The 22,446-nt window shown below is 39.4% G+C and overlaps 1 protein-coding gene across 2 annotated transcripts in view; it reads left to right on the top strand.

Moving 5' to 3' along the window:
- EBF2 (EBF transcription factor 2) overlaps positions 1-10,506 on the top strand; it is a 227,469-nt gene extending 216,963 nt beyond the window's left edge. Inside the window, exons 15-16 of one of the 2 annotated variants that reach the window (XM_007536485.2) lie at positions 3,020-3,187; positions 8,053-10,506. In XM_007536485.2, coding sequence (XP_007536547.1) covers positions 3,020-3,187; positions 8,053-8,084 — 200 coding nt within the window. In that variant the 3' untranslated portion in view covers positions 8,085-10,506. The remainder of the gene's footprint in view (positions 1-3,019; positions 3,188-8,052) is intronic. The other variant, XM_060178849.1, reaches the window with a different exon arrangement.
- Positions 10,507-22,446: the final 11,940 nt, after the last annotated feature.

Here is a 22,446-nt window from a genome sequence, read left to right on the forward strand (position 1 = left end):
TGTTGGGATGGTTTTCTTCTTCTAATCAACTTATGAAATCATGTTACTAAGATTATGAAAAGACCTAAATATTATTGTGAATATTTTTCCTAATTTGTCATCTGCTGTGTGTGTATGTGTGTGTGTCTTGTGTGTGTGTGTGTGTGTGTGTGTTATAGAAGGCCTGTACTTTGTGACCTATCTTTTTTAGGTTTTACAGTTGATGGGATTACATAAATTATATAATTTTACTAATTACTCTATCAGCGTTTTTAAAAGCTCATTTTTTAACAAGTAATTATTTTAAAAAATTTATTATCTTTATTTATTAGATAGAGACAGTCAGAAATTGAGAGGGAAGGGAGTGATAGAGTGGAGAGAGACAGAGAGACACCTGCAGCACTGCTACCACTTGCAAAGTTTTCCCCCTGCAGGTGGGGCCCAGGGGCTTGAACCTGGGTCCTTGCAAATTCTAACATGTGTGCTCAACCAGGTACTTCACCACCTGGCCCCACAAATAAGTATTTAATCCCCTTAGATTTACTCTGGTGTCTAACTTGAGTATGTACTTTAAATCTAGTCTCCAAATGGTGTTTTGTCCCTTTCTACCTATTTACTCACTAATTTAAAATGTCACTTTTATTAAGTATTAATTACCATATATAATCAGGTCTGTTTCTAAATCCTGCTTTGCTCCAAAAATTTGTCTACTTCTCCCTGTAGCTTTTTTTGTAAATTTAAATAACTTTAAGTACTTCCATTCAAAATCTTAAACTTACAAAAATTTTACAATTCTCTGATTCAATATTGCTGTCATTTTAGGTGGGTAAACATAGAAATTGAGTGTGCCACCTTATATTAGATTCCTTTTAGGATTTTAACTTTAATGCATTAAATTTTAAAACAATTTAGATGTGATTTGATAGTTTAGAAAATTAAAAAGGAGTAGGAATGTTATATAGATCTGAGCTTGTTTAACTACACACCACTTTTTTTAGGTTGTTTAATAAAAGCTGAGTTGACAATGAAATTAACCACCTTTGAGCTAACAAGCCCACTTTAAATTGGCATCTGTTATTAGGAAAGAAGTAGTTATGAAAAGTCATATACTGGATGTAAATGGAAGTGTGTGTGTGTGTGTGTGTGTGTGTGTGTGTGTGTGTGTGTGTAATTGATATAATCAGATCTTCTCCTGTCATGGTGATTGAAGGGACAGTCATCTTTGTAGACACAGAAACCAACGTTGCCATTTTGGTGCCTGTACAGATCATGCTTTATAACAGAGGCTGGACTGTGGTCAGAATCAAACTCATGGAATCTCATCTTTCCTTTGGTCTCTAATACTATGCCTTAAAGAAATGGGAGAGATCCTGCCCTCTAGCCATCTCAGACTATTAATGCTAAAACCAAGGAATATGATCCACTTCCAGTGTATACTACCTTGTAGCGAAGCAATCAAGTTTCTTCTTTGTCTGTATCTTCAAATGGTAAATGAGATTGTTTCAGACCTTTATCTGCCTTTCCTGTTCTTTCTTTTCCTTCATATTTCTTCAAGAAAGACAGATATATTCAGATGCTTTCTGTGTGTGTGCTTAGCTCTTTAAATCAAGACTACCAAAGAATATGCAGTTTTCAGAGAAAGCATTTTTGGAAGCTTTTACCTTGTGGATTACCTGTAAGAGACATCATAATTTGAGGCCTTCTGTATGGTTCCATTATATATGTGTGAACATAGGCTAAGGCATATTTTTAGGGATGGGGAGAAATGACAATGGAATCTTATAAAGGACATCAGAGCATTTGACCTTCAATTCACCTTGTACATAACCTTTGAAACATAAGTCACACTCCTCTCTTTCGAAATTTTCTTCATGGGCTAGTTGGATCATTGAAGATCTGAGGCAAGTTTAGCATTCTTTCATTTTTATGGGCCTTGCCATAAAGATGCAGCAATTCTTTAAAAATTGATTTATTTTATAAGAGGGAGACCAGATGACCACTCAGCACTGGTTTTCATGGTACTGGGGAATGAATCTGAGATACCTGTAGGCCTCAGGCATGTAAATACTCTGCTCTAGTACTTTAAGCGATCTCTCTAGTCTAACTTTGTTTAGGAGTCAGCTTCGGAAGTTCCCCAAATTTGACCTTACATTAGAAAATGCTGTATCTAATAATTTTCCTAATGTGAACTCTACCCTTTTCTTGAGCAAGTCGAAAACAGAAAATGAAATTATCTCCTTGTGTGATGTAACTTGGTGGTGTATTTGACATTGAAAGGTGGGGCACTTTGTTGTGTAAGGGGTCTTTATTTTTCTCGGAAATTGCAACACTCTCCTTTTAGCTTTCTTTAGTCATTTTAATGTTAATATTGTTGTTATTGGGGTATTTTCTCTACACATTATGTCTGAGGAGGCTGACTTGCAGTTTTATTTCCCAGGAGCTCTGAAGGGATAGGGATAGGAAGATAATCTCCTAAATGTTAATAAACTTTTACAGTTAATGAGGAAGTGGCCCATAGAGATGGCACTCTCTGAGAAGATGTTAATACCATAGATCAATCTTCTGTAACCCCAAGAGCTACCAAGGAAGCACATGGCTTCCAGACAGGATTTCTTCTTGTTGTTTTCTCTGGGTGAAAGAGAAATTTGCATTCATGAGTAGGCTTGATGAGTTTTCAACCACTGGTTTTGGTTATCCCTTGCCAAATTTATACTCCTCAATTAAGATTTGCCAAATACTACCTCCTGCTAATAGAGGCCTCCCTGACTCTCCCAGGCAGAAGAACAGTCTCCTCATCCCATGCTCTGCACTATGTCTGTTTCTCCCATAGGATTCTTCTGACCCTACCAATGATATTATTTGTCTATTCCTCCCCACTGGACAGAACAGGGCCATTTTTTTTAATCGCTGGAATCTGGAGCAATGCCTGGAACACATTAATATCTTTCTCAATAAATGTGTACAGAATGCATGTACTGAAGAAAGAACTTAACTCCTACTTTGTGACCCTTTCTAAGAGGATTGTGCATTTGCTTTCCAGTCATGTCTTCAAGCCCCACTGTTGGATCTTCCAGCACGTCCTCCATTCTCCCATTTTCCTCTTCGGTTTTTCCTGCTGTCAAACAGAAGAGTGCCTTTGCCCCTGTCATCAGGCCCCAAGGCTCCCCTTCGCCCGCCTGCTCCAGTGGCAATGGAAATGGATTCAGAGGTAAGCAGAGGCTACAACTCCATCCAAGAGCAACAACATGAGGGAAAACAGAGAAGGTGACCAACACTTCTGCAAGGTAGCTTCCAAGAGGGTCTGGACTCCCCTTTGTTATCCTCAAGGCTACGCCACTATCTCCCTGAAGGTACCGAGGCACCACCTCACATGCCTCATGGTGATCATCACTTGCCTAATCAGCTTGCCATCTGCAGGGTACACACACCTCCATGACACAACTGGACAGGCTCTCACAGAAACAACCAGCAAGTTCTGCGAATTCTAGTTACATACTAGTCAAATTGGTAGCAGGTGCCTGATCAGAGGTGGGGTGGGGAAGGAAGAAAGAAAGAAAAGAAAAAGACTTATTGCTCCTAAGAACACAAATTAATATCCCCCGTCAAACCCATTCTCGAGCAGTGTCCTAAAATGTAATTTGACATGATGTAACACAAATGTGATGAGCACATGAGAATCTAATCAGCTCCCTGTGAATGGGAGGCAGCTGATGGCAAAGGAGCAAATTGGAAACTGCTGAACACTATGAAGCCTGACGACCCATATTATTTTCAGGCTTCTTCGCTGAGTCTTGACATGAAAGCAGTCATAACAAGTGGTGTTGGATAAAACCAAGAAGGACAGAGATTTGGCTAACTCCTCGCAGGTCAAAACCTCTGAGGTCAGCCGAGCCTTGATGTGCTATGTGGTTCCTGGATGGCACTTGCCTAGCGCCTTTGTCTTAGTACATAGCTTCCTGCTCTGGAGGTGTCTGTGAGTGTTTCCTCACCTGGAAGTCTGGGAGACTCATTAGACTCATTCCCATCCTCCCCTTAGAGACAATGGCCACTCTTCAAAGCCAAGTGACTTGGCAGGAAAAAAAAAAAACTGTCTTAGGAGGGTTGAAAACTTAGCACTCAGAAGAGTCTCTGACAATTCTTTTACTTCTAAGGAGACAGAGCAACTCAATCTACATGCCACCCCCACATGTGGGTAGTTGGAGACATCTGTATATTTGAGGGAGTTTTCTGTTTGTTTTCTTGCATATGTCTGATCCATGGAGACACTGGCTCAGCTTGTAGCTAAGTGTCTGCACCTGCCCTGTCTCTCATCAAACACACTGGTTCCCACCCCATCATTAGAAGATGGGCTTAGAACTTTTCTCATAATGGCTTCATCTCCGAGGAAAAGGGGAAAGTTGCTGAATATTTATTGAGCATCCCCTTCCCCGTAACAAGAGAGACTGTGTGCTAGAGAGAGATTGAGACCAGAGTGTTACTCTGCCATTTCTAATGAGGTATCTACTTTTTGTCTTTCTTGTTCTTATATGGTTCTGGGGGTCACAAATGGGACCTTAATCATGTAAGGCATGCTTCCTGCTACCAAGCCACCTCCCTGGCTTAGGGCTCACTGTTCAATGTAGAGTGAGAGCTATAAGAGAGGCCAAGGACGATTTCAGGTCTTCCTGTATATTGGTGAAAGGGGAAGGGAGGAATGTGGCCCATTGCACTTGCCTGGTAGACCATGTTGATATTTCACAGCTTCACTTTAAGTAAAACACAGGGCTGGTTGGTGGCTCACCTGGCTTGAGTACATGAGTTACCATGCACAAGGACCTGGGTTCAAGTCCCTGGTCCCTACCTGTGGAGGGTGGGGGAAAGCTTCATGAGTGATGAAGCAGTGATGCAGATGTTTCTCTCCTTCTCTCCATATCTCCCCTTTCTATCTCGGTTTCTCTCTGTATCCATCCAGTAAATAAATAATTACTTTTTTGAAAAAGAAAGTACATACAACTTGACCTTCACTTGCCATAGCTCCCTACCTCCACTTTCTTGCATGCAATGAATTGAAGAATTAGAGTTGGTTATCTCAGACCTCTTGGGTCCATACCATCCAGGAAGATCTACCTCTAGCCTGTCAGACTTGTAATCACCCTTTTAATCTGACATGACCAAGGCAAATGGCATTATCCAGACAAAGAGCAGAGTCTGTGTGGCGTGCAGAGCTTTCCCCAGATAAACAATAGATTCCGGCATAGCCTGAAGACCTACTGTAAGGCCCTCACTACGCCAGCTTGTTACCTGTGTCAGAACACTCAGCCTGGGGCTGCTAAAGCATGACTCCCAGAGCCTTGACTCCTTTCCTTCATTTTGGATCAGGTGACTAGAAGCTCAAGGCCCACCCAGCATTACCAAATGCCCCTCCAGTGCAATCAGATGCTAAAGGAGCTGCCCACACTTGCTGACTGAAGGGAGAGCCTGGCACTGCAGGGGCTGACAGGCAAGAAGCTCCATCTCTAGAGCCAGGCAGTGGGAGGTTGAAAACATGGGCCCAAGTGCTGGGTTGATGGAGTGGCTCTTCTCTGACTTGTGTGATGGGATGATCTTAATCATCAGCAGAGCACTGGTGCTTCCAGAATTCTGCAAGACTTGCTCACTGCTACTTAGCAGCTTGTGCTTAATAGAATGTTTTACATGAAGTGCCTTGGTCAAGCCTCATGTGTGATCCCAAAAGGGCAGGTGGTATCATTATCACCAGGTTCCATTTAGTGACTTGCCTAATGCCCCATGATACCTAACTAATGACTTGAACTCAGGCATTTGGACTCTGAGATCTATCCTCTGCTAGTCCGCTGCCTCTCAAGAATGGTGGGGCCCTCTCTTCATTCTCCACTCATATCTACTTTTTACCTAGACTTGGGCATGGGAAGGTAGGAGGAGGTTTGCTGCTTTCCCATAAAATGCCAAAGGCTAAAAGAAGGTAGACAATTAGAGCAGTTATACATCCCCTACCCTATGGAAATAAGTATTTTTTTTTGTTGCCACCAGGTTATTGCCGGGGCTTAGAATTTACTCTACAAATACACTGCTCCCAGTAGCTTTTTTTTTTTTTTTTCATTTTACTTGATATGGCAGAGAGAAAATGATAAGGTAGAGGGAGACAGAGAGGAAGAAAGATACCTGCAACCCTACTTCACCCTACCCCTGCAGGTGGGGACTGGGCATTTAAACCTAGATCCTTGCCTATGGTGGTGTGTGCTATCAACTGGGTATCCCACTGCCTAGCCTAGAAATACTTAGTGGAGAAAACTTCATTGCTTTCTGTTCACTCCGATTTCTACAAGAAGAACATCAGGGCTACCATGTAACAGAGATGCAGCCCCTCTTCCCCACCCCAGAGTTCAATGTGAGTCTAGGAAGATGGAAAAAAACTTGTGAAATCTGTTGTTCTTCCATCAGACAGTGCGTCTTGTTCTTCAAGTCACTCTGCCCTTTTAATAAACTCCTTAGACAACTCTCTAAGGACCTAGAAAAAGGAAGAGGCTGATGAGTTTTAAATGTAATAGACAAGCTGAAGGTTGAAAATCAGAGCTCTGTCAGTGAGCTATATGTGCATTGTTCTTTGTCCCACCCTCTACCTCATTCATCAGGCATTTTGAGGTGATGAGTATAGATTGTCAAGATAATATTATACACTGTGTGTCTGATTCATTTTCCAGCTCCCTCCAGGAAAAAATAAAATATAAAAACCTCCTCCACTCTGGGATAATTACCAGGGCTGCTATATCTCCAAATCATTGGGGAGTGTCCAGAATTGAACTGCCTTTATTGAAAAGTTACATCGATTCAATATACAGTAATACAGGCAAAAATAATTAAGGCTTTGCTAGCTGTGTAAGACCTTAATCCAGATCTCACAAACATTCAATAAAGGCTGTATGGGTAGGGAACTAGGTGGTTGATGGCTTAGTCGGGGAAGACTAGCTAGTGAAGAGAGAGGGAGAGGGAGAGGGAGAGGGAGAGGGAGAGGGAGAGGGAGAGAAGGAAGAGGGGTGATGGGAAGAGGGGAAAGGGAGAAGGTGGAAAAGGGAGAGGAGGAATACAGAAATTGTAGAAAGCAGGAAGAATTTCAGCCATATGCTTATAAACTTATGTGCTATTTACTAAGCCTTAGACAAGATATAGACAATAAGATTCCAAGAACATGGTTATCACTATCATCTAAAGTTTTAATCCTGCCAATTTCCAAGAATGTGAGAAAAATGGAGTTGTCACCTGAACGCCAAGGCCAGAGGGAGCCATTTTGCTGTGTGAGTTTTCCACTGAGGTTGATATATTTAATTTCCTATATCAAGGGCAAAACCTTGGACATGATAAAACCTAGCAGTCCTTACTCATATCCTCTTGACCAGCTGGGGGAGACATTGGACACTGCACTTGGATAGGGGATAAGGAGTGGAAATCTGAGGTGACTCCCCAAATAGATACTAGATTAAGTCCTCTATCCCAGTGGATCAACATTCATTAGTGAAAGAGCATCACATATCAGTCTGAGCACTCTAGGAAGATGATCTAGTTAGGAAAAAAAATGCTAAATAAATTTTGGTTAGAGGATCTTGAAACCTAGCACAGACAGAAAATCTGATTTCTTATAAATGATGCCTCAGACATAACTCAATAGACTCAGCACCTGGAATTATCTTTCCTGTTCCAAAAAAGTGATTTGGCATCCTGTGACCTAGGCATTATTTTAGTCTATTATAATGAAAGCTAGATCACACATCTTAATAATTTCATTTGCATGGTCTTCTCTATGATGCCATGCATATGACACATTTCTGTGAAACAACACAAGACAAAAATCTTGCCCCCTCCCCCAACTTTGACAAATCTTGTCTATATTTTAGGAATTTGGTAAGGTTCTTCAGTGTTGGAAGTGAACTGCTAGACTGAATGAAAAAATGGCTTCCTCCATCAGCTGAGAGCAACGTCATGAGCTGTAGTTGTAGCAAATATTAGAAAGCCCAACCCCTGGGTTTTCAACTTGAATGTAAAGTCTTCAAGTTTCATTCCTTCCCCATTCTTTCTTTACAGCCATGACTGGACTTGTGGTGCCCCCAATGTAAAGAGGAGGATGGACTGCTTCCTTCTAGCACAAAAACTACTTACTTTGATGGACCAATAATGAGGAAAGCACTCTGAGCTCTTTGGGGGAGAACTGAGCCCCAAAATGAACATGACGGACAGATCTGGGTATGCAAGAAGCCTGCATCTTAACTGGTCTCGTATTTCCGGTGTAGCTCTGATGGTGGCTACGTACACTGAGCCTCTTGGGAACAAGGACAAAAGATGTCATTGACATAGTCAGTGCTAAGAGCAGAAATACAATTCTTTGTTATGAACATTATGAAAACCACCTTCCTATGTTTGTAAAATATTTAAGAAAAAAATTGGCAAACAATTCATGCTTAATATTTTGGATACTATTTGTTTTTCTTTGTAGGAAAAAAAAAGTTGAAAGTTTCTATTTTCTATGAAGCCTTTCAGATACCAATTTAGTTTATGCAGAAAAATAATTGAACAAAACAGGGTACCAGCATGGAAGACTTTCTTAAAATGAAACCTGAATTGAATGATGAAATGTTGTATGTGTGTTTGCTTATAGTTTAATCTCTTAAAAAAAAACAAAAAAGGGAAAAATTTTAAAATGTTTTACAATTATTTAAATAAATAAATGTGTAACTTATTGTAAGTAGAAGTAGAGATGAAGAACGTTTTGGAAGAGAGAAATTTCTCATCCTGGTGTAAAATGAAAAAATGATGCAAACATGTAGTAACAAGTTTAAGAGGTGTGTGATTATTCCTACAGTTACTTACTAGACTCTTGTATCCCCACTCTGTATCCCCCGCCCCCGCCCTTTTCCACCATTTTACTGATCCACAGGCAAAAACATGTACCTTATGTAGTTCCCTACAGAGCAACCTGATACCGAAATAGATTGGAGTTTGTGCACATACACAGATATTCAAGCCCATCATCCATTCCACACTTTGTCTGCTTTCTGAATAATCTCTATGTCCCTTTCGGTATTCACTTTTTGTGATTTTTTTTTTAGGCTTTTATTAGCTCTCAACACTCTTCTCTGAGCAGTGGAGATCTCCCTGGTTTAGTACATCCCAGGCTTTGAGCATCCCAGGGAAAGAAGTAGCTCACTTTATAGATGAGCCAAAGTCAAGTGACTTTCCCAACCTAGTAGTCCCTTTTTGATTTTTTTTTTTTTTTTCCCTTGGAAGAACCACACGCTCCTCCTCTTAGGTTACCTGTTTCACTGCAGAACGTCAGAAACAAGAGTTTGAAGATGACTTTGTTTCTTCGACTCTTAAGCCTAGTTTTAGAATGTCCACTTTTTTTTCTTCTTTCTACAGATTTTCCCTTTTATGGCATTGAAATTCTCTCGGAAAATAATATGTATTCAACTTAATACAGTTACCAGGCAAGAATAGGATGGATTTGGAAGAGAAATGTTAAAAGCCCTGGATCCCTCTCCTGATGTTCAAAGAAATGGAATTTCAGATTCCAGAGCCAGAGGACTGGGGGGCATTTGTTATTTAAAGTGTACAGTTACCCAGCTCTGCAAAGGGCTCTCCCTAGTCCTAGAACCTGTTCTTAGAAGGTGAGACCTTGCAGGAGTTTCTAATAGTAGCTAAGTCCTGAAAGCCCATTTTGCCCTGAAAACATATTTAGACTCATTTGAATTGCCAGAAAGAATGCCATTTTATGTTCATGGTCAGGGCATTCCTTATTGACTCATAATTAACACAGAAAAGTCTGTATCTACAGACTTGAGTACCTTGGTTGGGGGTTCCAACATTATATGGATCAGTGTAGCTCTCCCAGAAAAGCTTAGTACATCTGAGCCAAGTTTAGATGACCTCATAAATTCTTCCTCTCTTTGCGCTACTCCATTGATAACATTTCCCTACTTATCCAACCCCCCAACTATCTCAATTGCCTTTAATCCATTCTGTAATTATCCAGTGAGACCCAAATATTATTTATATGCACACGAGAATCCAAGGGTTTGGTAAACTGACATGCTTATAGATTCTGCTGACAGTCTCTCATTGTTAGGGCTTAAAGTACCAAAATAAGGGGGGGGGGGCAAAAGAGGTGGTTTCCAGATTTTTCAGTCTGAGGGAGAGGGTGGGAGAGTGTGGAAAACAGATATTTACCATCCCAAAGTGAAGGCAGAACAAAATTAAGCACATTTAGACCTGGATTTGAGCCAGCCCAACATAAGGAAATTTTTTTTAAGTAGCATTGCTTTAGAATCTGTGAATTTTACTCTTGCATGAAGATGAGTGCAGTACTGTCTTCAAAATGATTGTAGAATTTGTTGGTAGCTTTACACCGAAAGAATGTGTGTAACTAAAATACCAGGCATCCTTGACCATTCAGCTAGAAACTTGGCAGCAACAGACCTATTTAATTGTACAAATGTGTGTAAGGATTATCTTTAGTGTACTAATAAATTCAAAACAACACTACTTTGTCCTATTTAGTCTTTGCTATTCAATCATTCCAGTCCCCAGTTATTTTTGTGCCACTTACTTGGAATATGAGTATTGCTATAGGTAACTACAAATTCTATCTATCTTTGTAAGAGGAGCTGTGTAAGATTTTTTTTCACTCAAAGGGACAATTTGCTTCATTATTTATCTAATTTTTTGGTTATAGCATTGTGAGTCTCCCCCAGTTTTTCTTTGCACATTTCAATATGCATGGTTTAAAAACCATTATCTTCTCTACCTTTTTGTACAGTAAGGTCTCATTTTCAAACTGTATAGTTTCATTTTATTGTTTTGCTTTATCAGTTATATACAGTATAAAGTTGCTATGCACAGAGCTTTTTGTAAAGACAGCTTTTTTTGTTTACTGTTTTTATTGGTCTTACTTATGAAAGAATATCTTGTTTGTAAAATGAATATGTCTACTTCAGTTTTAAACTTTAAATTATCCTAACAAAATAAAATTTTTGTACTGTAAAAAAAAATTGGGACATTGAGTTTTTTTTTTAAAAAACAGGAAATCTTTAATTTGGGGTCTATGCTTAAAGTCAGGAATTTTCTCACAACTTCTGGTCCCTAAGCTCTGGCTAAGGAAATCTTACTACAGCTTTTACTTACTTGGAACATGTTCCGAGATGTTCACTTACAGGAGAAAATGTGTATGACATTAGGCCACTTTTTTTTCTGTATGTATTTTTCTACATATCTATCAAGTAATCTTCCTTTAATAAAACTCAAGGGATACTTCATTCTGTTATTTTGACTATATAGAGTTTTTATCATAGGTGGGCAATGATTGGAAACGGCTTATTGAATAAATACTATAATCAACTAAGTAGACACAGGATTAAGAATTGGAAGATGAACTAAAAGATTTGATGCCTACTTCTGAATCACAAGAAGATAACAATATACATGCCTCTAAAAGTAATTTTGCATTGAGGATAGCTCATACAAAGAGAGAGAAGGAGGATGAACACAGATGGCTGGGATGATTCAAGAAATTCTCTTAGAAAATGTGGGTCAAGATCAGGCCTTCCAATAGTGGAAGGAAGTTTGCAACTGAGGTTGGGAGTTAATCCTGCTGTTGGGAAGCTGGCATGGACAAAGAAGGACATGTAAAGGGAAACTGACAAAGCACTTCTGAGAGAATGTGATCCTAAACATTATTTCTAGTCAGAATACTCATAAGCATACTCATGAGACTACTTCATTCCTCTCTGCAAGAGTATACATATATTCATACCATACAACCTGTGTTCCTTGTATAAGGTATTTCTGAGCAGTGAACTTCCAAAAACACTGGAACTTTGTCTTTCTCTGTGAAGACCAGTTCTCATCTTCAGGCTTTGTGTTAAGGCTCATCTATTCAGGGAAGACTTCACTGACTTCCACCTATTCAGCGTTCCTATTTATTCTCCAAATGCATCTCTGTGTCCTTGTCATAACTTGTATGCATTTTTTTTGTCTGCTTTACACTGAAGACTCCTAAGGAGAGACACCATGAAGTGAAGCTCTGATCATAGGGGTCCACATATCCTTTCAAATTAATGCTTCACATATTCTTTGGAAATATGTCTATCTGATGGCTTTGCTGACTAAACCAAATGAACTTCCATTAAAAAAAATGGTAACCAAACAGCTTGTCAGACCTTTTAAGAACCATGGAGGTTATCAGATGACAATATCAGATTTTAGTTGACATTGTGAAATTATATCCCTGAAAACTTATAATTTGGTAAAGCACTAACAAAAATTTATTTTAAACACATAGACACAAGTGTATTGAGACATAGATCTAGATACAGTTCTGAGTAGTTATTATCATGACTAAATGAAAAAGATATACATATGTACATTACAGCCTGTAAGCTCCATGATAGATTAATTTTTGTTTGGGCTATACTACTTTATCCCTACTCATTTCTAGAATAATACCTGAAACACACTGGGCACCTATTGAAACATTAACAATTGAGTAAATATGTAAAATGTCTACAGAGTACCAGTCAATTCAACAACAGTTTCAGCTTGAAACTTTGAGTCCACACACTCAGATTTACTTCCCAGCTCTCCCCTTTGCCAGGATGGAATAAACATTGCCTCCACATTCTCTGGCTCCTCATCTTTGAAAGAACAGACTATAAAGCCTGGTCCTGCCTTAAGTTCAATTAGCATCTCCCTTTAATGGGTCCCAGCTGTTTCTCAGACAAGTGTTAAGAAGTTTGAGCAGGAGACTTACTTCAGTCTGTTTTGTGCATAAAAGAGTGAATAGCATTTGGATCATTATTTCACCATGGGTACTCTTTGAACCAATGATAAAGATCAGGGTAAAACAAAAAGTTCTATGCCTATGAAATAGCTCTCCAGCACTCTGAGTACTTGGGAGTGGTATACCCAAGAGAAGTCCCAGTTCATTGTAAAAAATTAAAAATGAAATGAGCATAGGATATGTCCCAATAACTAGTCTATGTTTTCTTCTATTAAAAATTAAGAAGAATTTATCATAGGCCAGAACATCTGGTATGTTGTGACTATGACTTCCCAGGACAAAAGAAACATTGTTCCCAAGTATTCACAATTCCAAAAGCTTGAACCCATGAAAAGTTGCTTTTAAGACCAGAATAAGTTTTAATAGCAAATCCAAATATTTATCATTTCTGAACTGAGCAAGAGTCAGATAGTTGCACAGAACACAAAGTGGCTCAAAATGGTAACTAAAAATGTTTCAAATATTATGGTCATTATGTTAATAAGACTTGTTGGCAAAAGCTATTAAAGGTTTATGAAAAGAACAATTTCTGTTCTAGACACAGAAACAGCAGAAAAAGTTTGAGTACTGAAAACTGGTAGGCATTGAACTGGTAGAGTTCTAATTATATTTTATTCCTCCACTCCAAGTATCTGAAAATTATTTTTAGGAGCTCAGTTTATCTGTAAATATAGGAATATGACTTTTGCATGCCAAGACTGTTGCAAGGTTTCAATGAAATAATAAATGTAAAAGTGTCAATGTTAGTGTACAGTTTTTTCCTCCTTAGCCTTGCATAAAAACTAACATGTGTCTATCTGGAAAAACACCCATCATTCTTTCCTTACATCTCCTTCCTGGCAGCTCTGAAGAGGATTATTAATTAGTCAGTGTTAGTGAAACACTTAGAAGATGAAAGTGCTGGGTGTGGAACAGCACCATTTACATCACAATACATCAGTTGGCTGCTCCTTCAAGTGGATCTACTTACAATGTAAGGGAGTTCTAATAGATGTGTTCCAGTCATTCAAAAATCAATGTGGGAGTCTTTGGAAAAGGCATGTGCCTGCCTGCCTGGCTGGCTGAAGTCAGTTCTATGCAGTCAGCAGGCATTTTCCTGGAGATGCCCTAAATAGTCCTCTAATAGCCATGACAGTGAAAAACCAATGAAGAAAGGTCAAGAGTTTACCTAATTGAAATTTACAAATAACCTTAATTTCTTTTAAGTTAACAACTTTTACCAACAGAAAGGAGCATCTGATCCATTTTGGTTTCCCATTGTCTCCTGATCCTTGCAGACCCTGGGGTACAAGAACACAAAAAGAAAGTCCCTGCTCTATGGATACTGACAGAATTCCTCAAACTAGAAATACAGGTCTCAGGATGAAACGTGTTAGGGGGTTGGAGTTGTGGGAGCTCTCATATGTGGTTCTCTTCTGCTTTTCCTCACACAGAAAGATTGCAGTTCCATGTTGTTTCAGCAAAATAACATCATCCATCACTGTACACTAATGTTCTTAATATTTGATTTATTGATCCTGTGATTTCGATTGTTTTCATTTTAGGAAAGATATATATATGTATATATATATATATATATTATATATAACAAGAATTATGAAGACACAGGATTTTAATCTTAAATTATTGTTCTGTGCAAGTTTTCATGTGATTATAAAATGGTTTGAAGAATACTGTAGCCATTTAAAGATTTTTCTTCAATTTTTAACCTAATTCTATGGTCTTAATTTCCAAATGGATTACTGAAATTTGAGTGACACTAGGCTATTGTGGAATGAGGAAAGGGAGGAAAAGGCTTGATAATCTACCAATTGGGTCATCATTCCTGAATAATCAAGACTTGGCTGAACATTAATTCCTATGTTCTGTAATTCAGCATCAATAAAAGAAATCTCCATGTATTACTCCAATATTTCATTTTTGCCTCTGAATTATGTTCATATTCATAAATCCCAGCCAAGAACCTACTGAATAATTGTCCCCACATGTACCATTTTCCTGGTGATGTTTTCCTTTCCTTGGTTCTATGAAATATAGAAATGTGTTTCTAATTATTAGTGGAACCACCTGGTAACTGTACCGTATCATCTCAATAATATGACTCATTTGCTATACAATTTGGTAGAACTCAGAGGTATCTTTGATGCTACCCAAGTAAATTAGTTACTGAAATGATCCCACATAGCACAGGCTCACCTATAACCAAGGTGATTGTATTTTGTAGGCCAAAAATCAGGATGTATAACTTGGCATGGAATAAAATATCAAAACCCTAGAAATTCAGATTTTTATGACAAAAACAACAGAAAAATCAACTACTAAGTGGTTTAGTTGGGATCTTCACTTTTTTTCTCCCCTTTACATTTTTTTCTTCTTTCTGAGGCAACTGGTTCTTGTCTCCACCATCTTTTATGTATATATGGGCCAAGGACCAAAATCTGTCACCTCCATGAGTTCATGGAGTGTGCAAGAGGTGAAAAGAGAGATCAAAACAGCTTTTTCTGGAAAACTTAAACTTCTTTGGGGGTGAAAAAACCTATTCTGGTTTTTGGGGGGTTCAACTGGGTTATTGGTGGAAGATGTGTGTTCAGTAATCTAAGGAAAAGTTATTCACTGAGATGATTTTTTCTTCTAGGCTTAATTGTATTGCATTGACCAATGAGCTTAAATTTGTGAGTCCATGCTAAATTATAAGACTAGTTTCTTTTTAAAATCTTATTTATTGGATAGATACAGAGAGAAATTGAGAGAGGAGGGGGAGACAGAGAAGGAGAGAGACAGAGAGACACCTGCAGCCCTGTTTCACCATTTGTGAAGCTTCCTCACTGCAGGTGGGGGACCAGGCGCTTGAACCCAGGTCCTTGTGCGCTGTAATGTATGCGCTTAACCAGGTACACCACCACCTGGCCCCCAAGACTATTTTCTATACAAATAGCCACTCTCATCCCTTCCTAATTATTTAACTGATTTTCATTCAGAAATGCTAAAGAACAGAGAAGAAATAAATTGAAGAGAAGACATGGTATGTATTTGATCTTAAAACACCAAAGAAAGACTTTTCTAGAAAAGCAAAATATACTGGCCTGGAACTGTGTACCAGGCTGAAGACAAGTTCTGTTAAGTGCATTCTCAGACGCCTTTAGGCACCAGCATGAGAAGTCAAAGAGATATAGAAAGTTACACCAAGACTCTGTCCTGTAGGACATATTTTGATGTGAAGAATGAAGAAGGGGGCTGTTCCTTTGTGAGAACGCAGGAGATATGATTGATGGCAGCCCTCCCTGGGAAATGACAGCAGAATGAGGAGCCTCACCTCGACATTCATCAGAGTGGCAGAAGAGAAGGAGCCTGTGGCAGAGGCAGCAGCTGGAGGAGGGTGGGAAGGAGCTAAGGAGATTCAGAGCCTTAGGCAGAATGCTCCAGGTCCCACAGATAAGTGCTGGCTTTTTTCTGCCTAATAGAGGAATGTGTTAGCCTTAGAAAGACCAGAGGGAATAAACCTGGGAAGGCTGCTTTCCTCAGCATGGTCTAACCTAGTTTTTCACAAAATAGAGACTTCTACTATGCTACCAAAGAAAACTACACAAACATGCTCATGTTCTATTGCGTTACCCTTCCTCACACAAAGGTGGAAAAAAAACAAGTGAACCTGCCTATTGTTGATTCCAGTGTCCCAGCCATGCTCCCTTGTGTTCAGGACTATCCAAAGGCTTTTATTCATTCTGCTAAGTGCTTGGACACTTAGTCTTAATCGGTGGACCCTATGTCAGGCTCTTTAAATGACATGGGATAAGTGAATTTAAAGTAGGCAGCTGGGCTGCAATGGAAAGACTTAGATTCTAAAAGGCTCTTTTCAAAACTTAGCTTGTCCACTGATGTCAGCTTTGGGCAACTCTGAGTTTCCATTCTCGGTTCCATACAGTGGGTTAACTCCTACTTACTTTACGAGGTTGTGAAAAAAAAGAATGAAATGACACCTTTGAGATTGTCTAGCACTGAGCAGAACACAATGCCTATCAGTAGAATTGGAATGTGAATCAAATTGTTGGCCTTGTGTAGGACTAATTTATTTTCCAGTATATATATTGATAAGTAATAGATAATCAGTAACAAATTATGAAAAACCATGCTTAATTTGTTAAATTAAAAGATCTATTCACTGGGTTAAGTGCACATGCCATGAAGCACAAGGACGGGCTTAAGGATCCCGGTTTGAGTCCCTGGCTCCCTACCTGTGGAAGGATGGGAGGTGTCACTTCACAAGTAATAAAGCAGGTCTGCAGGTATCTATCTTTCTCTCCTCCTCTCTGTCCTTTCAATTTCTCTCTGTCCTATCCAACAAAACAGCAGCAATAATAACAACAACAATATGGAGAAAATGGCCTTCAGGAACAGTGGATTAGCAGTGCAGGTACCAAGTCCCAGTGATAACCATGGAGGAAAAAATATCTGAAGAATTAGACTAGGGTTAACTCTGGCTCCTTTTCCTCTGATGACTTTAATGACAAAAAACAGATGGAGACCTTCTGCATCTCATAATGTCCCTGGGTCCACGCTCCCAGAAGGTTAAATGATAGGAAAGTTATCAGGGGAAGGAGTGGATGTCTGATGGCAGGAATTATGTGGAATTTTACCCCTCTTATCCTATGGTGTTGTCAGTGTTTCCATTTTATAAATAAAAACTTAGAAAAAAACAAGTGGAGAAAAATGAATCTAAGTGGAGAAAATGTTTATAGTCTTAGAGTGACAATACTGTTCTAAAAGTAGGTGGTGGTGGTGGCGGTGGTGATGGTGGTTGTACAACTTTAGTTAATAACTGAACTGAAGCAATGAGATGTCCCCTGTGAAGGTTGTTTCTGTGTGTGAACTCTGTGGGGTTATCAAACCAATGGATTTAATCAAATACGAATGTAGTTGCTGCGATGTGTGATAGATGTGGCTGACATCTGCAACCTGTTGATTTGAAGGGAAAGAATTTCTTTTCAATAATGTGAGAAATGTCATCATTTGAAAGAACTTAAGAGCAAAAATTGGATGTTTCAGGAAAAGAATTCTACCTTAAGAAGACTGTAGCATCACCTTCTGCTTGTTCCAGCCTGCTGATCTGCCCTGGAAATTTCAGACTTGTGGGGGCCAGTTGGTGGTGCACCTGGTTGCACACACTTGTGTTGTTGTGGTGGTCTGGTGTCGGGCTGCACCGCAGAGAAGAGAGCGGACGTCCAGAGCAAAGGGGTACACAAATCTTTATTATAGGATGGGGGGGGGGTTGGTTCAGACCACGTGGAGCCAGCCGGCAATGGCCGTCCCCACTACCTGACCACGGGGGGAGAGCAGGTGAGACCTCAGAGAGGGAGAGCTGAGAGCCCAGAGGGGGGGGGGTGAGGGGGCTTTTTATTGGGCGACAACCAGAGGTGACGTGTAGGGCCAGGATTGGTTGAAGGGGGCAATGCTAGGGTTTCGCGTGGCGTAGTAAAACCTGGGGGCGGAGACTGCATCAGAATAACTCCTCAGCAACACACTTGTTACAATGCAGAAGGACCCAAGTTCAAGCCCCCCTGTCCCTACTCACAGGGGAAAGCTTTGCAAGTGGTGAAGCAGTATTGCAAGTGTCTGTCTCTCTTCCTCTTTCCCTCTCCCTTCCCTTTGGATCCCCCCCCCCTTTCGCCTTCTGTCTCTATTGAAAAAATAAGCTAGGAGCAGTGATGTTCCTGTAATGATGATGATAATATAGCCATTTTTTTTTCCTGAGAAAACTTCATCATCTATAAAATGGGCCCAAATAACTAAAACATGGCACCGTTTAAATAATTAAATAAGACCATATGACAGAAGTAGCAAAGAAGCTAGAAGGTGAGTATAGTAGTTCCCCATTATCTGTGAAGGATTTGGTTCAAGATTCCCAATGGGTAGCTTAATCTAATGACAGTACCGAACCCTATGTTTTTCCTCCTATACCCATACCTATGAAAAAGTTTGAGTTATCAGTTGGTCAAAGCAAGCCACTGGCAATAAAATTAATAGCAAATAGATGAGTAATAACAATAAGCTATAGTAAGATATTTGCCTGTAACTGAAACCATATGTGGGGGATGCTACTGTACAAATATGCTGGGGGGGGACTCATAGGCACATAGAGTTCTGATCACTCTGGTGGTCTCATTACCACAAGAAGAACATTTCTAGATTCATAACTACGAGGTGGTCTGAGAGGCTGGAGTCTATGGGGCAGGTTCCCCCGTGTCTGAGGAAAACCATCAGCAGAAGGTTCTGTGAGCTCTGCTACTCTTTTTAGGAACAACAACCCATTTTATTTTAATGCGTACAAAGATAGTTGATCTCAGATAATTTTTTAATTTTTCACCTTAGAAAAAATCACTTTCAAGAGTTTTCTGTGCTTTGTCTTGAATATGTCTACCAAATCCATAATCATTTATCACTGTCCACATCTCAGAAGTGACTTAATGGAGGCTGAGAAAAGCCTGAAATTTCACCAGAAGTTTAATAGCCAGGCAGGGGCAGAGCCAGAACCTAACCTTGCCTCTAATTCCCTAGACTTCCCATTTGAATTTTCAAATAATGCAAGCAAGATGTTATATGTTTTTTTGGAGTTTAAACATCTTTTAAAATAAGATTATTGTTTTCCTGTGTGAGATTCAAGCTGAGTCTTGGAAACAAAGAAAGAATTGGGAGAACTTGGAATCATTTGGGAGGGACATGGCCAAAATGAACAAAAACTTGGGAGAGAAACAAGAAAACTTTTTTTGATGAGGGAAATTAAAGAATTTCACTAGATGGCATGTCTCAATGAGGCCAGCAAATATATCTTATACTTTTAGTTAGTGGCCTCTCCCTCTCCCTCTGAGATTGGAAGTGTCATATATTATGGTTGATCTGTTGATTACATTGCTCTGAAAAAGGAACAACCAATGGAATGAAATTCATTACAACCTCCAAGAATCATGCATAAAGGAGTCAGAGAGTAGTCCTGAAAAGAGGTCAAGCTCTATCATGTTGAAAGAAGAAGGAAAGTTCAGAATACATTGCATGATTCTCTGATTTTTTCATCTGAAATGGATGTGAGACTCTTGAGCATACTACCAACAGTGCAAAACCTATTGCCTAGAAGACTTTGAAAGATTATTTAAATGTCAAGTTTCTGAATGAATAGATTAAAGTCCTCGGCACAACTCCTCAATGTAACTCACAAACTGAAAAGTCAAAGATGCCCCTGATTTTGCCCCTATTGAAAGGCTAATTCCAACATGACTTAGCAGACTAAAATGGCTTCCCCAGACCCAGCAAGACCTTCTAACATCTAAGGATTCTAGCTCAACCACCAGGAAGAGATTTTTCAATATCATCTGAGACTTTGTGAGAGAGAGAAAATCGAGCCCATAATAGATGGTTTCTGATCCTCCTCACACTGCATCTGGCTCTCCTAAGTATTGGTCCTATTACATTTTTAAAAATAGCTCTAAAGTAATTTGTGTGCTGAACTGGCTACAGGATGAAAAGAAAAAAAAAAAAACCACCTGAATAAATTCCACTTCTTCCTATCAACCAGAGACCAAGAACTATAGCTGCAGTTTCCTCAGAGCTAATTTTCAGCATTAGGGTTTATCAGAACCTAAATTCTGTTCTAATAAACGATGAAACAGCAGCCACTCTTTCAGCCACTTATTTGGGCAACCAGGGAATTGGAAGACGAGTTAAAAATTTCCATTGGTGACAACACACAGCTGTTGAGGTGCAAAGATCTGAGACTCTAATCAGACCAGGTTATATAAGTAGCACTGTCTCATTATCTCTGCTTGGGGGATAGAGCTCATGGGGCAGCTGGGGCTGCTGGGGTGTCAACAGAATAGCTAATGGGAAGTTGACACACAAAGATATCAACTTGGAAGAGAGGAAGTGAGTAACCTGTGCCCCCTTCCAACCTTGAAGAAGAATACACAGTGCAGGCTGTCACTTCACAAGTCTTCTTGTGAAAGGCAACATCAAAAACAAATGTTACTCTTCCCTCTATTTATTAGAAGTTACAATAGCATCCAGGGCACCATGTTGGCGTACACTGAAGCTTCCTCTCAGGAATGGTATTCTTCCCACTATTCTGAGGAAAGTTATGGCGTCAATAAAGCAAGAGATATAATGGGAAGTTATCCTGATGGCAGGGAGTCAATGAGTGTTGGCTAGTCTACACTAACAATGCTACCACAACACTAAAACATCAGTGTCTTTTAAAAACTTAAGTGTAAAACATATGATTACTATCTTAGAATGTATTAACATGATAATGATCATTGCTCAAATGATCAGTGACTTACAAAATATTTTCACACCCACTATCTGTTTTTGATACAACTTTGGATGCTAAGGTTGCTTCCTATTCACCTTTTTTTTATATATAATATTTTATTTATTGGATAGAGGCAGAGAGAAATTGAAAGGTAAAGGGAAGAAAGTGGGAGAAAGAGAGACATTTGCAACACTGCTTCAATGCTCATGAAGCTTCCCCCAGTAAGAGGGATCTGGGAACTTGAACTTGAGTCTTTGAACATTGTAATATGTGCCCTCTACCAGATAAGTAACCATCTGCCCTCTATATTTGCCTTTGAAGATGGGACTCTTTAGGGCTCTAGAAAGCAAATAATACACATGTGTACTTGCCTGAGTTCAGAACCTAAAGAAACTGGGCAGACGAAGAGGAAAATGCTGGCTCTGTTGCTAATAAATATTTTGAGGGAGCATGACTGAGATAACTTACTCTGTGTTAACTCATCCAAATATAAGTTTGAGTCCTCACAAAAGATTCACTCAGCAAGAATATGGAACAAGTGGCAAAGAGTACCTCCCTCAGGATTTGGAGAGATGAGCTCAAAAGAGAGGTGAGAGATGTCTATTGAAGTGAGTCATTTCATGATCTAGTTAATTCCCATTTCTTTGTGGGAATGAGGGGCTAAGGGAGGCAGAAGAGTCAATAATGTTACTCAAGGAAACAGAAGGAGAGACCCTGATGTCTCCCAGCTCTTTTGTTCTTCCCTACAGGGGTTTCAACATCAAGGTATGAGTTTTCACTGAGAGGGCTTTCTCTTTCTTTTTTTAATTAATTAATTAATTAATTAGTTAATTAATTAGAGCATTAGCTCAGCTCTGGCTTATGTGGTGTGGGAGATTGAACCTGGGACCTTCGAGCCTCAGGTATGGAGAGTCTGTTTGCACAACCATTATGTTATCTACCCCTCCTAGCTTTTTCTTTTAGCACTGCTTCTTAACAGGATCAATCTCTCAATATTAGTCACATCACCTTCTGAGAATCCTGAGATCACAGGTGACAATTTAGAATGTGCTCTTTGAGGGCCTCTATATAGGTCTGAAGAATATATTAGGGTAAGTAAGTGCCTTCATTTCCTAGCCTGTTTTTCTTCCCACCCACTTCCAATTGCACTCAAATATAATGATTTTCAGAAGTTCTACAAAATGATTGAGCATTAATGTAGAGACATTCAGCTACAGAACACCAGCAACATAGAAAGAACCACATTTGAATATAAACCCCCACCTATTAGGAAATTCCAAGGAAGATAGTGAAGTCCAAAAATTAACTAATGCTCATCTAAGGAAAGTCCAAAGAGGTTTCAGTCCAAACA

The sequence above is a fragment of the Erinaceus europaeus genome, chromosome 19, assembly GCF_950295315.1.
Source record: "Erinaceus europaeus chromosome 19, mEriEur2.1, whole genome shotgun sequence".
Taxonomy (NCBI): domain Eukaryota; kingdom Metazoa; phylum Chordata; class Mammalia; order Eulipotyphla; family Erinaceidae; genus Erinaceus; species Erinaceus europaeus.